We start from the raw sequence: 13,036 nt of genomic DNA, 5'->3' as shown, positions 1-13,036 counted from the left end.
CCCTTCGTAGAGTGAACCTAGCTCTTCTGCACCACGGTGGACTAGAACACACCCTGTCCCTTCCTCCGACCTGGTCACCGAGACCTCTCCTCGGTATAACCCTGTTGTGGATTGCATGGTATGAAGCAGAATTCAGAATTTTTTAATATCTGGTGTAATTTTCCATTGAGCTATAAGATTCTGACCTTACTCCCTCTGCCTCTTAAGCTTTTCCAAGGGAAAACTGGGTTGATTTTTTTCTTTTATGGCTTAATACATGACTACATGCAACAGCCTTTGGGATGCAAATCATTATTTGTCTTACTGCCATGGTGTTTACCATTTCTTCATAAACAGTGTGAATAACAATGTCTGCTCCAAGGAAATGAAGGGTTTTTTCCCTTCCTTCTTAATGCTTTCATCTTTTTATCCAATATTTCCTTTATCTTCTTTAAGATGATTTCAACTACTAAAATTAAAGCCTTCAAGAAAAATATCAAAACAGGAAAAATGAGCTCATATTCAGTGAAACTGGATTGGTAAGAGGGTCTGGACTTGCCAAGAAACAAACATGACAGGAAGTTAATAACGCTACTTAACATTTTTTTTTTTATTCTCATCAGTAGAAGTGACGTTTCAGCTGATTCATTTACAAGACCTCTTCCAGTAACAATACTCAGTTTATTAGGAGATTAAACTTACAATATTTTAGTAGTTAATTAAAAAACTAATTCCTAAGAGGCATTTCCACTGTAGGTCTTGGAGAGAAGGAATCCTTCACAATTTTCCACTTCAATTTTTTTTTTACATCTTCCATTTAGACTTAGTAGCCAATCTGATGGGGCAGCAGAACTGAGTTTTCTTAAGTACAGGGTAATATTCACCTCTCTCATTGCTTTTGCTTATTATTAGGCATTCCTAAAGTGCAAGGGAATTTCTGAATCAGTTATTACAAAACCCCTGTTCTCTGCAGTTTTTGGGATAATAAAGGAATGTCCACGGAACTGATCTAGATGTTCACAGTGAGGATAGCATTCTTCACAAACCACCACAGGATGTGGAAGGAAGACTGAAGCACCACCCCCAGAGGGACTGTTTCAGATTTTGCCCATGGAAATCACCATTGTAGGAACAACCAGGAAGTAACCAAAACTTTCACCTATATTAGGAAAAGTTCCCTGGTATGTAAAGCAGATGTACTAGTAATCCCAAAATGTCAAGCTCACCTTGAAAACTATAAAGCAATTCGGTACAGACTGCACCAGTGCCACAGGAATATGTAACGGTAGGAATTCTACTGTTAGAATTGTATCAGTTCATTCCGATGTCAAGAACCACACATCATCATCACACAGAACTGCAAGAAATTTTCTTCAATTAGAGGAAGATACAGAATCCTCGTTATCACAGATTCCACAACGATCTACAAGCTAGAGGCTGTTTGCAGACATGCATTCCTTGCAAGAATCATCTCTTTGACAATGGATCATCCTCTAAGTGATCTGCTGAATCAATGAAAGCCAGGCCAAAGGAGTTCCGACTGGTGCATTCAAGTGGGTGGCTCCAGGCAGAACATGGTGTCCATATGGCACTCACCACCCGAGGCAGGGCCGGAGGCACGGGACTGTTTAGCAATGAGTTGGGATCCAAATGCATGCACTACAACTAAAATATACCGTCCTTTATTTTCCATTAAGAAAAAAAAAAAAAAGAATGAATGAAAGTGAAATAAAGACAAATTTAAGATAAGTGATAAATCTGTTGTCACCAAACCTGGACTATAAGAAACGCTAAAGGAAGTTCTCTGGGCTGAAGGAAATGATACTTGATAGAAATCTGGACCTTCAAGAAGGAATGAAGAGCACTGAAAAGAGGAAATATACAAATACACATCAAAGACCATCTTCTTTGCTTGTCTTAATTTCTTTAACATACATAGGACTATTTAAAAAGCAAAAATTATAAAACTATACTGGGGGTTTATAACATTTGTTGATACATCTTGACAGATGTAATAAAGATGTACAGAACTGCTGTCAAGAGAACTAGGCACTTACTATTTCCTTAACATTTTATATGAAGTGTACAATGTTAATTCTAAGCAGACTGTGAAAAGTTAAGGATGTATATTGAGTAACCACTAAAAAAATGTTCAAATAGGTATAGTTAAAAGAGTCAACAGAGAAATTAAAATGGAATTCCAGAAAATATTCAGTTACTCTCTCCTACCTCCCTAAAAAGGCAAGAAAGAAAACACAGAGGAGGAAAAGAGAGTTCCAAGATGTAGCCAATAGAAACCATATGGAAAAATGGCAGAGCTAAATCCAACCACATAAATAATTACATTAACTATATATGAACTTAACATTCCAAATTAAAGGCTGAGGTTGTTAGACTGCATTGCTAGACAACACCCAACTATGAAGACACACACTTTAAAGACATCAAAAACTATAAAACATTGCTGACATAAATGAAAAAAAATGTAAAAAGTGGAGAGATATACCATATTTGTGCACAAGAACACTCAATATTGGTATCAATTCTACCAAAACTGTTCTACAGATTGAATGCAATCTCAGTCATAATCCCACTAGGCCTCTTTTGCTGACAAACTGATTTCTAAAACTTACATGGGAATGCAAAGGATCTAGAATATTTAAAGCAATTTTGAAAAAGAAGAACAAAGCTGAAGTCTTAAATTACCTGATGTCAAAACTTAGAGTAAAGCTAAAGTAATCCAAACAGCACGGTATCACAGTGACAGATAAAGAAGCCAAAGAAAGAGAACAGAGAACCCAGAAATAAACCTACACTTACTAGGTCATTTGACTTTTGAACTAGTGCCTCTACAGGTACCAAATCAATGGGGAAATCAAATGATGTGGGAACAATCAGATACTCCTATGGTTAAAAAAAGTTCTTCACTCCTTACTTCACATAATATACAAAACTTAATTTGAGACAGTTCTCAACATAAAATCTAAATCCATGAAGCATGTAGGAGAATACTGTCTGTATAACCTGGGAGTAAGTAAAATTTCTCAGACAAGATACAGAAAGTAGTTACCATTACAAAAAACACACTGATAAGGCAGATTTTACCAGAATTTAAACCTCTATTCATTAGAAGATGCCATAAAGAACATGATCAGGCCAACTACAGACTGGGAGAAATTATTTCCGAAACGTATCTGACAAAAGGACTTACAACCAGAACATAGGAAGAATTTTTATGACTCCATAATAAAAGGAAAACAATAAATACATAAAACAGTGTGGGTAAAAGGTATGAACAGACACTCAACAAAGATACACAGTTGACCCTTGAACAACATGGGGGTTGGGGTGCCGGCCCCCACCTTGTTGAAAACCCTCGCGTAACTTTACAATGGGCTCTCTCTGTATGCCATTCTGCATCCCCGTATTCACCACACTGCATACCGTGTGGTACCACAGTACTGTATTTACTGAAAAAATCCATGTATAAGTGGCCCCACGCAGTTCAAACCCATGTTGTTCATGGGTTGTTCAACAAACAACCCATGAGCACAAGCAAAATTGCTCGACATCATTAACCATCAGGAAGGCACAAATTAAAGCCACAATGAAACACCCACCGGAATAAAATCAAGATGCCTTTCAACACCAAGTGTTAGCAGAGATGCGGAGCGACTGGAACTGTTTACACTGCAGATGGAATGTAAACCGGTACAGCCCTTTGAGAAAAGGTCTGGCAGTGTCTTATGAAACTAAAAAAGCTACCTTCTGATCAAGCAATTCTACTCCTAGTTATTAGCCCCAAAGAAATGCAAACAAATGCCTACAAAAAGATCTGTACAAGAATGTTCACTATAGCTTATTCACAATAGCAAAAAACTAGAAACAACTGAAAAACAAAGGCATAAGCTGTGGTACGTTTATAAATGATGCTTAATGTTAGGAAGGTACCAGAATCTTGAGGAAGAAGGAAAGAAAACATAGTCTGAAAATAATCTCTCCAGGTGATCCTGATATACACCACCTAGAAAGACATTCCACGTTAGAAATAATCAACTTACAAATGAGCTTTTGGAAAATAATTCATATGAAAACATTTTCTGATGGACAGTGAAGAGTCGACCAGGAGGACGCATTCTAACCCAGGTCTACTGTGGGAATTTCAGAGCAGGCTTGTGGGTGCAGGAGGCGAAGGTATGGTTGTTTCACACATCTGGCCCAGAATCAAAGGATTACTTTGATATCACTTTGGTATGACTTACCTAGTTTTCCTGGGCAACATATTTACTTTTCCAAATATAATTTTATTTGACCAACGCTAGCATTTGTTTATTAGTGGCTGAGTCCACACAAACTGCTAATGCCCTAGGGCCTAAATGTTTGGTTAGAAGGTGGTAGGATTTGTTACCGTAACCTGTAATTTACTGTCAGATAATGAAGAACTGATCATAACTATTCATCAAAATGGAGTCCAGCTATGAGGTCCACAAATGTAACTGTTAGGAAATCATTTGCAAGTAACAAAATTCCTAATACAGCATAGAAATATTGTTAAAAATCTCGACATTTTTTCCAAGACCATCTACAATACTACATAACTGCGAATAACACATGTTCATACCAAGAAGAGTATACCCTACGTGAAATGTGATTAGCATCTATAGGAAGGGAAAACAAATTTAGTGTGAATCTGGACTCAAATTATAGTTTTATTTGTGAAAGATATTAATATTTTTTAAAAATACTTGAACACCTTATGCCTTCCTAAGTGCTCCTGAAGGACTTACAACTTTATGTGCCAGCATAAGAAACTGCTGAAAGCTTGTTATTACACAAAATTTAAGAGATGGCTTCAATGGACAATGACCCTCTTAATCTGAGTTAACAATAACTTGAGAGAAAATAGAGTCTAGAGCTGTGCTTCTCTAGCTTTGTGCCACCCCCTGTCCTGGCCAAGTACAAATTTCATACTCCACTAACTTATACTCTGAAGACGTATTTTCACCCCCAACTGTAAAACTACATGATCTATGCTTCTTCAAACTACCATTCACACCTTCTGCCCCAGAAGATTCTGCTATTCCTCCCCTTCCTCGTGTTTGGGAATTTTGAAGTACATGGACAAAATTAAGTTTTAGTGACTAAGTATGGGATCTTATTGTCATTGTCTAGAAAAGAGGAACTTCTGTTTTAGAATCAGTGCGGGGGTGGGGGCGGGTACAGGCACCCAGTGGTCTCTGGAGCGGAAGCCCTGCAGGCAGGAGCCGGGCTGAGACGCGGTGGCCCTGCCGCTGGCAGGGGTCTGTGGCGCATGCTCCCTTGGTTCCAGCAGTGGTGGAAGCAGCAGGTGGTGGCCATGGTCAGCATGGCTAATGGAAATGGAACTGCCCAGGACAAGGGCCCACTGAGAGCCCTGGCTCCTGACCACTTCTCACTGCCCACAGCTCAGATGCTAAAAGCAGGAGTGGGGAGACCCCCAGAAGCCAAGACTACCAGCCACCAGGAGTGCCCATCTCTGTAGATGATCCTCTTTAAAGCAAAAGGGAAAAGGAGTTTGACAAATAGAAGCTTTCAGCTTTTAACAGTCAAACAACTGTTTTGAATACCAAAGGATTCCTGTTTGTGCTGTCAGTACTGTGCTCAGATACTATGGTTGGATATTTATAATATTACAGACTCATCTCTATGTCACTGAAGTTACATTTCCTCTAAAGCTCTAGAAAAGGGGAGGCAGTGACTTGAACAGAAGTCTGTTCTAATTTAAAAGCTGAGGTATTGTTAAGAAGATGAATCATTAAGTTCTTCAGATCTCCAAAAAGTATACTTCGTTGTGCTTTCCTCTCATCAAACATCATAACTTTCTGAGTTATTTTCTTGAATGGTCGTACCTGACTTTTATATTATGTGAGTATTTTTGGTGTTATTGTTGTAGGACTAAAAAATTCTGAGAAATCAGCCTAAATCATGAAAGGTTAATTCCCCACAATTTTTCTAAATAATTTATTACAGTTAATGACAAAAGGAAAATGAAATTGATTCATGGACCAGTTCTTCTGTAATTTTCAGGTAGACATATGAATTCTGCTCCAGTAAGCCTATTTCTGCAAAACTAAGAGACCTTGCCAAAACACTAAGATTAATCACTGTGGTTACATCTGTATACTCTGGTATATAAGCAACAATCTCCAACATCAACTATTACAAACAAAGATGCATTAAAAGAAAAATAAAATTGCAAAGGAAGAATTGTTTGCTTTCAACTTACACGATAATTCTAAGTCCAGGGGAGAAATCAACAGTATTCTTAATACTGTGCCCAGATAGATCTACGGAGTCTACTACAATTCATCAGTAAAGGTACTGCCTAATTTCCAATAATACCTCATATGTGTAAAAATTTGAACGCCGCATCGATCTTTTGTAAATAATTTTATAATAATTTAAAACTCAAATTTAAAAGCTCCTGGATCACCATCATCCGGCAATAAAGGCTTATTCAAGCAAGGAAATCAGATGATGTGACGGCAAATAAAAAGCAGTTTGGTTATAATGCTGCCTCCTGCCTTATTGGATATTCACACTTAAGTCATCTAGGTTTTCTTTTGCACATGAATATAATCCCTGTTAAAACACACACACATATACTTACAACTCTGATTATAATGGTGATGAACAGTGAAATAAAAAGACTTTCTGTTTACTAGTAAAAATATTAACTCTAAAATGTTTTTAGTTTGCAAGCAAATGTGCCTACCAAAACCAAACTGAAAACCTGGCGGTGAAAACCGTGTCTGTGCACATCGGGTGCTAAGGACACGCCCTGCAGCACTGACCTTGTACGCCTGCATGAGCATGTGGATGACACCGGGGGCCCCGTGACACCAGTGCACCAGTCGGTCTGTCTCATTGCTTAGGGATGACGGATAATTCCCAGATCGGAATCTTTTGTGGCGCATATAGTCAATACTAGGTTTCACCATTTCTGTCAAGGTTTCTTGGTCCACTTTTGCTGCTGGCTTTTAAACAAACAAAAATAAAACATTTAATTTATGTTTCCATAAGCTTTTTTTTTCTTTTTTTTTAAACCTCTGCATTGTGGCTAATATAGTTAAGCATCAATTACCCAGAATACTGAGGAACACATAAAATTAGAATTAATCCACTTCTCTGGTTACTTAAGGCCTGGGCAGACCTTTGCATCAACCCTTTCCAATGCTGTGCATGAAACTGATGGCCATCCCCTGGGGAATTCCCTCTTGCTCAGGGGAGGCAACTGACTGGATGAGGCCCACCCACAATGCAACTGACTGGATGAGGCCCACCCACAAGCGGAGAGCAAACTGCTTTACTACAAGTCCACCTGTTTAAATGTAAGTATCACCCAAACTCCCTCACAGACACACCCAGAATAATGTTTGACCAAATAGCTGGGCAATGGCAGCGCAGCCAAGTGAACACATACAATTAACCACCACAGACAGCTAGCCACCTTTTTTAATGGGGACTTCCATATACCTATACCTACACATCTTTTATCTGAGCTGTTTCTCCAAAAGAGAGACTTCACTCCCCCAGGTGAGGTGGTGGCCGTGTTGCTGGCTGGGGCGGGTAAAGGTGCTGGTGCAAGGCTGGCTGTGGCAGCAGGGAGGTCTCCCGCTGACCGTGTGGACAGTCACCAAGCCCCGCTTTCAGGTCTGTGCTCCACTTCCACTCTCCTCTCCACCTGCTTTTCTGGAGTCAGAAGAACTGGTTTGACTGCTCCAGACCACGTACTGTTTCCTGCAGTCACCTCACCCTGCACAGTGATCTCACTGCACAGGTCCAGCTGGGCCGCACAAGGATTTCCAAAGAAGCTCCCCCGCAGCCCAGACCTCACTCCCACCTGATCACACGTGCGGCGCCGACACCGAGGGCGCCGTAAGCTCCTGAGTGCAGGGTCCTGCAGGACACCTGGCTGGCTTCTTGCTGGCATCCTCCTCCTCAGGCACCTTGTGCGGGCATCCCTATCCCGTCAGGTCCCCTGCTGTTCCTTCGTTCCTTCGTCCGTTCTCAGTCCACTTGTCGCACAGGGCTCCAGAAGTCTCCGAGTCTCATCGGAGAAGCTGGGTGTCTGTTTTCTGTTTTCCTTGAGGTTTTGAAATGATTTTCCAGGGGAGAACTGTGCTTTTATTCTTCATTGTGAGAGCGGAGTTCCCTTTAAGTGATATTTTGAAAGTTCTTGTGTATGTTGTTCTGACAGCTGTCCAGATGAAACCACACATGGAGCCCCCGCACAGCTAGGCTGGCACCGCTGGGGAGCGGCGTGTGCGGCTGGCCTCGTGAGCCCAGCTCTGGCACACCGCTGGTATCCACCAGGAGAACGCTGACACCAGTTTCTAAATAGGATCCTCACGAAAGAGTGTTTCCACGTTCTTCACTTTAAAAGCAGATGAGCTGTAAATTTTATGATTTGTGATTCTCTCAAAGAACCCCCCAGTATCTAGCAAAATTAAACTAAACACCTAAATCTAAATTATTTTTTATTGGTGTGATTCTCATATGATTATGTTTCCCTTAAAGGTATGATCACTTTTAAAACAGGGTTCAAAAGCCACTTAAAACCTTTTTCTGGGAAAATAGAGAAAAACGGACAATCTACCAACTGTCTAGAACAACACTGCCATTTTAAAATGAGACATGGAATTGATTATTTTGGAAACATGTCTGCACCTAGATTCACAAATTGGAATACATACGTGTTTTACTTTCTACAATGATAACCAAAGACACCTACTAATCACCAGAGAAGGGAGTTCTAGTCCTGTGCAGACAGGAACCTCCTGTTTTCCCTTAGTGAGGGGCAGCATGATGCAAAATGTAAAAATAAAACAGGAATTTGTAAGTGAAAATTTAAAAAAGGAATACATGGGATTTTAGTTAAAAAGATCTAAATTCTAATCCATGCTCCTTGACTTACTAGCGTTGTAATTTTGAATAAATTTATAAAGTACTCTGTTATGGGTGTAGTAGAATAAATAAAGGCTTAATTGGGGGAAAAAACAAACAAACAAGAGGCACAGCCAGACCTTGTTTTACTGTTCTTTGCTTTACTGTGCTGCCCTTGCGGTTTTTAAAAATTGAAGGCTTGCAGCACCATTTTCCCAATAGCATTCGCTCATTTTGTATCTCTCAAACATTTTGGTAATCCTCACAATATTTCAAACTTTTTCATTGTTATGTTTGTTATGGTGATCTGTGATCTTTGATCTTACTATTGCAAAAAGATTACAACTCACTGAAGGCTCAGATGATGGTTAAGCGTTTTTTAGCAACAAAATATTTTTAATTTCAGGTAAGTACACTTTTTTTTTAAGACAATGCTACTGCACGCTTAACAGACTACAGCATAGTCTTGCTTCACTGCGACGTTTTGCTTTATTGCACCAGTCTGGAACTGAACCCGCAACGTCGCCGAGGTGTGCCTGCAGGCTGCATACAGAGCAGAAGAGGGACCCACAGGCCATAAGGCTGGAAGCAGGTTGAAGCCATATTTGGGGTGAGGTCTTTGCCTGCCTGACACAAGAGTCAGTATTTAATTCAGTAGATGTCAGGGATGATTCAGAGACAAAATCATAACCACAGCAATAAACTAGTTAAATTCTGAACACAACTGATAGGAAGTTGGGGGTATCTGAATATGAAGTCTCTGCCCTAGTCTGCATTCTGGAAGCCCTCTCTGCTCCCCGAAGGTTTTCCCCTATTAAAAGAGCAGGAGGACATGGACAGAAAGAAAGTGTGGGCCACAGACAACTAATCCAACACGTAACTGCACACAGAATTTGCTCTCAGGAGGCCACTGCTTGGGGATCCATGGTTCAAAGCAGGATCCTTATTTCATTTCAGCCTGCTTGGTTTGTAGTAAAATTTCAGTACACATTTCCGATTTGATCTAGTATAATACGGTAACTGCACTAGTATTTCAGAGTATCACTCACCTGCATTAACATGTAGTAGATTCCGGCCATGCCATGGGCTGCTCCAACATACTGCTTCCTGTGCCACTGATACAACAGGGGACAGCGCTCAGCCTTCTTTTCTTCCCTTGACAAAGCCTTGCCCGATTCAATAATAGCATCGACTACCTACAGACATAATGAGATAGCGTAAGTCTAAAAAACTTACATGTAATCTGTTTTAGTCTAATTAACAATAACAACATGTCTTTATATAGATTACTTATTCTAAAAATCTTTAAGCAGTTAGTAGCCAACACTGTTATCTTTATTTTATAAATAAATACAGGCAGAGAGAAACCAGAAGACAATCTCAGAGTAGAAAAAGATATTAAGAAGTAGAACCAAGAGATCAAAAGGTCTTTCCATGAACAGTTTACTAGAACCTGGAAAAACTTCCAATAAAAGCTATCCTAGACTTAGTTGCTTTGTAGCTTCAATGTTTTCCCCCAAACACTGGCAAGTACAGTCGGCCCTCCATATTTGCTGCGGGTTTCACACCCATGGATTCACCAACCTCAGGTCAAAAATACTGGTAAAAAAGCATTCCAGAAAGTTCCAAGAAGCAAAACTTGAATTTGCTGCACGTGCGCAACTTTTTACACAGCATTTACATGGTGTTAGGTATTATAAGTAATCTAGAGATGATTTAAAGTACATGGGACGATGTGCACAATTTATATGCAAATACTATACCACTTTATATAAGGGACTTCAGCATCCCGGCGTTCTAGCATCCAAGGGGGTTCCTGGAGCCAATCCCTAACAGGTACTAAAGGATAACTGTACATCTTCCAAGGCTAGAGGAACTGGCTTTATTTACGAAAGGCTAAGGAAGTGGGGTCTGTTGCAGGATTTTAGAATGACTATGCGGCAAAGACAGTAATTGTTTCCTCATATCCTCTCTCCCCTCACACTTTTGGTAACAGTGCCCCAAGTTTTAGCGAGGCATCTGGCCTCAGAGATACAAACAGCTGGACACGGTCATCTGACTGAGTTCTGGAAGTGGGATGGGAGCAGAAGTGAGGTGGGCAACTTCTAGTTCTCAGGCTTAAAGAGGAAGCTGCTCATCTCCCACTTCCTCACCGCCCCCTGGGCTGGGGGTGCTCAGCGAGCTGTGGTCGTGCACATAAGGGCACGGTCCTAGGATAAGGCAGAACGAGACAGAAGCTGGTGCCTAGCCATATTCGCCTGGTTTGCCTACCAGTTCTGATACCTCCTAAAAGAGAAATAAACATTCTATCTTCCTGACGCTGCTGTTTGATTCTAGTAAAGACAGCTAAATTAATACAGACCTAAAGTTTTTTTAAAAACATCCCTGGAAGAGAAAAAAGGAGCAATTTATTAATTTTATGAGTGGCCTTGGGAAGTTACTCCTACCTAGAAGCAGAGTCCAGCCACTACTGCAAGTTTCTGCTAGCAGACAGGCTGCGTAGCAGACAGGCTGCGTGGCAGACAGGAGAGGACGCCCCGGGGCGGGACCCCACAGTACCTCTTTGACAGCTGACCCACACACGGCGCCCGGCCCCATCTCCGTGCTCACGTAGAGTAAGGCGTACAGATAGCCTGCCCGGCCCTGAAGCAGCTCGTCGGGAAGGTCTGAATCTCGGCAGACGATGGCTCTCTGGAGCTGCAAAAGTCTACCCAACAAGAAACATCCTGCTTTCCCAGAGAGAGAATGTCTAACATACCTCTTCCTGAAACTGCAAGGAACCCTGTCACTTTAGGAACCATCTGTTACTATTTTTAATTTAAAACTAATTTTTAAAAAAACCAAAAAAGAGGGAAAACAACGAAAACTTCCCCACTACAAAACCAAACAAAAACTTCTCTCTCAGATATCATCAACACGAATGATAAAACACCTTGCTGTTCAAAAGTTCTACATTTATATCTAAAATGTATAGGATATATGCATATAAGAGAAGATACTCTAAACCATATACGAGAAGATACTCAATTTTGTAATCCAGAATTACAAGAAAGTGATTTCAAATTTTAACAAAAATGTAACTAAAATGTAGCTAATGCTTGAAAATTAGCTTGAGTCACCCCATCTTTAACAAACAGTAACCGACCAGCACCTGCCAGACACTCCACCAGACCATGGCCATGAGCTCTGATTTCTGCTGCTTCAAAAGAGAATATAAACCAAAAGGTACCATAAAAGCTTACATTCTCTAATTGTTTCCTAAAAATTGAACCTAAAAATAACTGAGTTATTATAGAGAATCTAAGGCATATAAGGTAATTTTCATGCATCGAAGGCAACCAAAAATTATTTAGGAAAAAACATGTTTATTCCTCCCTCAAATTAAGGCAAACACATGCTTGGATAGAAAGGTAGCGTACAATCCCGCCATTACGCTCAAGATTAAACTACAAACTCTTGGCTTATTGGAGAGAACTGTCTGCAAGAGCACGTGAATTAAAAGATAAATTCTTTTTCGTTTTTTGAGTTTCTTTCTACATCAAGACTGAGAATTTGGAGAAAATACTTCCAGTTGTAAAAACTCACTTTGTGATGCATTCCTGGGACTCGTAATCACTTCTGAGTTTATGATATACCACAGCTCCGACGGCCAAGGGCCCAGCATCTCCACAGAGGAAAGTGACCCTCCGGCCATTCAGATTCCGAAGTGTTCTCTTTACGTAATCCAGGGATCTGAGCAGATAGGTCTGGTCACATGTGACCCGATACAACTGCAGGTACAAAAGGGCTATGCCTGGAATAATCACCACCACCCCCCCGCAAAAGAAAAGCATTATTGTCTTTCCTTTTTACTGTCAGGACATTATTTCATGATTACGTGAAAAACCTACATAAAGCCTACGTTTCTGAAGGAGTAACATCAAACAAATTACATATGATATGTTTCTTAAAAATGGGGAAAAAAAAGAACCCAGTGTAGAAAAAATTGCAAGCAAGTTAAAATGTTGCTAACTGTTCTGACACAATGATTCACTACCTCCTAGATAAAGGAAATACAAGACTTCCCACTCATTCCCCTTTAATTTTCATTCGTTTCCAGGTTGTACTTATTCTCCTTTGTATTATAAGCTAA

General features: G+C 40.3%; 1 protein-coding gene across 2 annotated transcripts in view; it reads right to left on the bottom strand.

Moving 5' to 3' along the window:
* LANCL2 (LanC like 2) overlaps nt 1–13,036 on the bottom strand; it is a 59,887-nt gene that overhangs the window by 11,381 nt on the left and 35,470 nt on the right. Inside the window, exons 3-6 of one of the 2 annotated variants that reach the window (XM_029232883.1) lie at nt 12,490–12,691; nt 11,464–11,611; nt 9,954–10,100; nt 6,813–6,995 (exon numbers count right to left, since the gene is read on the bottom strand). In XM_029232883.1, coding sequence (XP_029088716.1) covers nt 6,813–6,995; nt 9,954–10,100; nt 11,464–11,611; nt 12,490–12,691 — 680 coding nt within the window. Of the gene's footprint in view, nt 1–6,812; nt 6,996–9,953; nt 10,101–11,463; nt 11,612–12,489; nt 12,698–13,036 lie in introns of both variants that reach the window. The other variant, XM_029232882.1, reaches the window with a different exon arrangement.

This window comes from Monodon monoceros, unplaced genomic scaffold, assembly GCF_005190385.1.
Source record: "Monodon monoceros isolate NGI ecotype Baffin Bay Population unplaced genomic scaffold, NGI_Narwhal_1 Super_Scaffold_2, whole genome shotgun sequence".
NCBI classification, from domain to species: domain Eukaryota; kingdom Metazoa; phylum Chordata; class Mammalia; order Artiodactyla; family Monodontidae; genus Monodon; species Monodon monoceros.
This window is presented reverse-complemented; position numbering and strand designations above follow the sequence as displayed.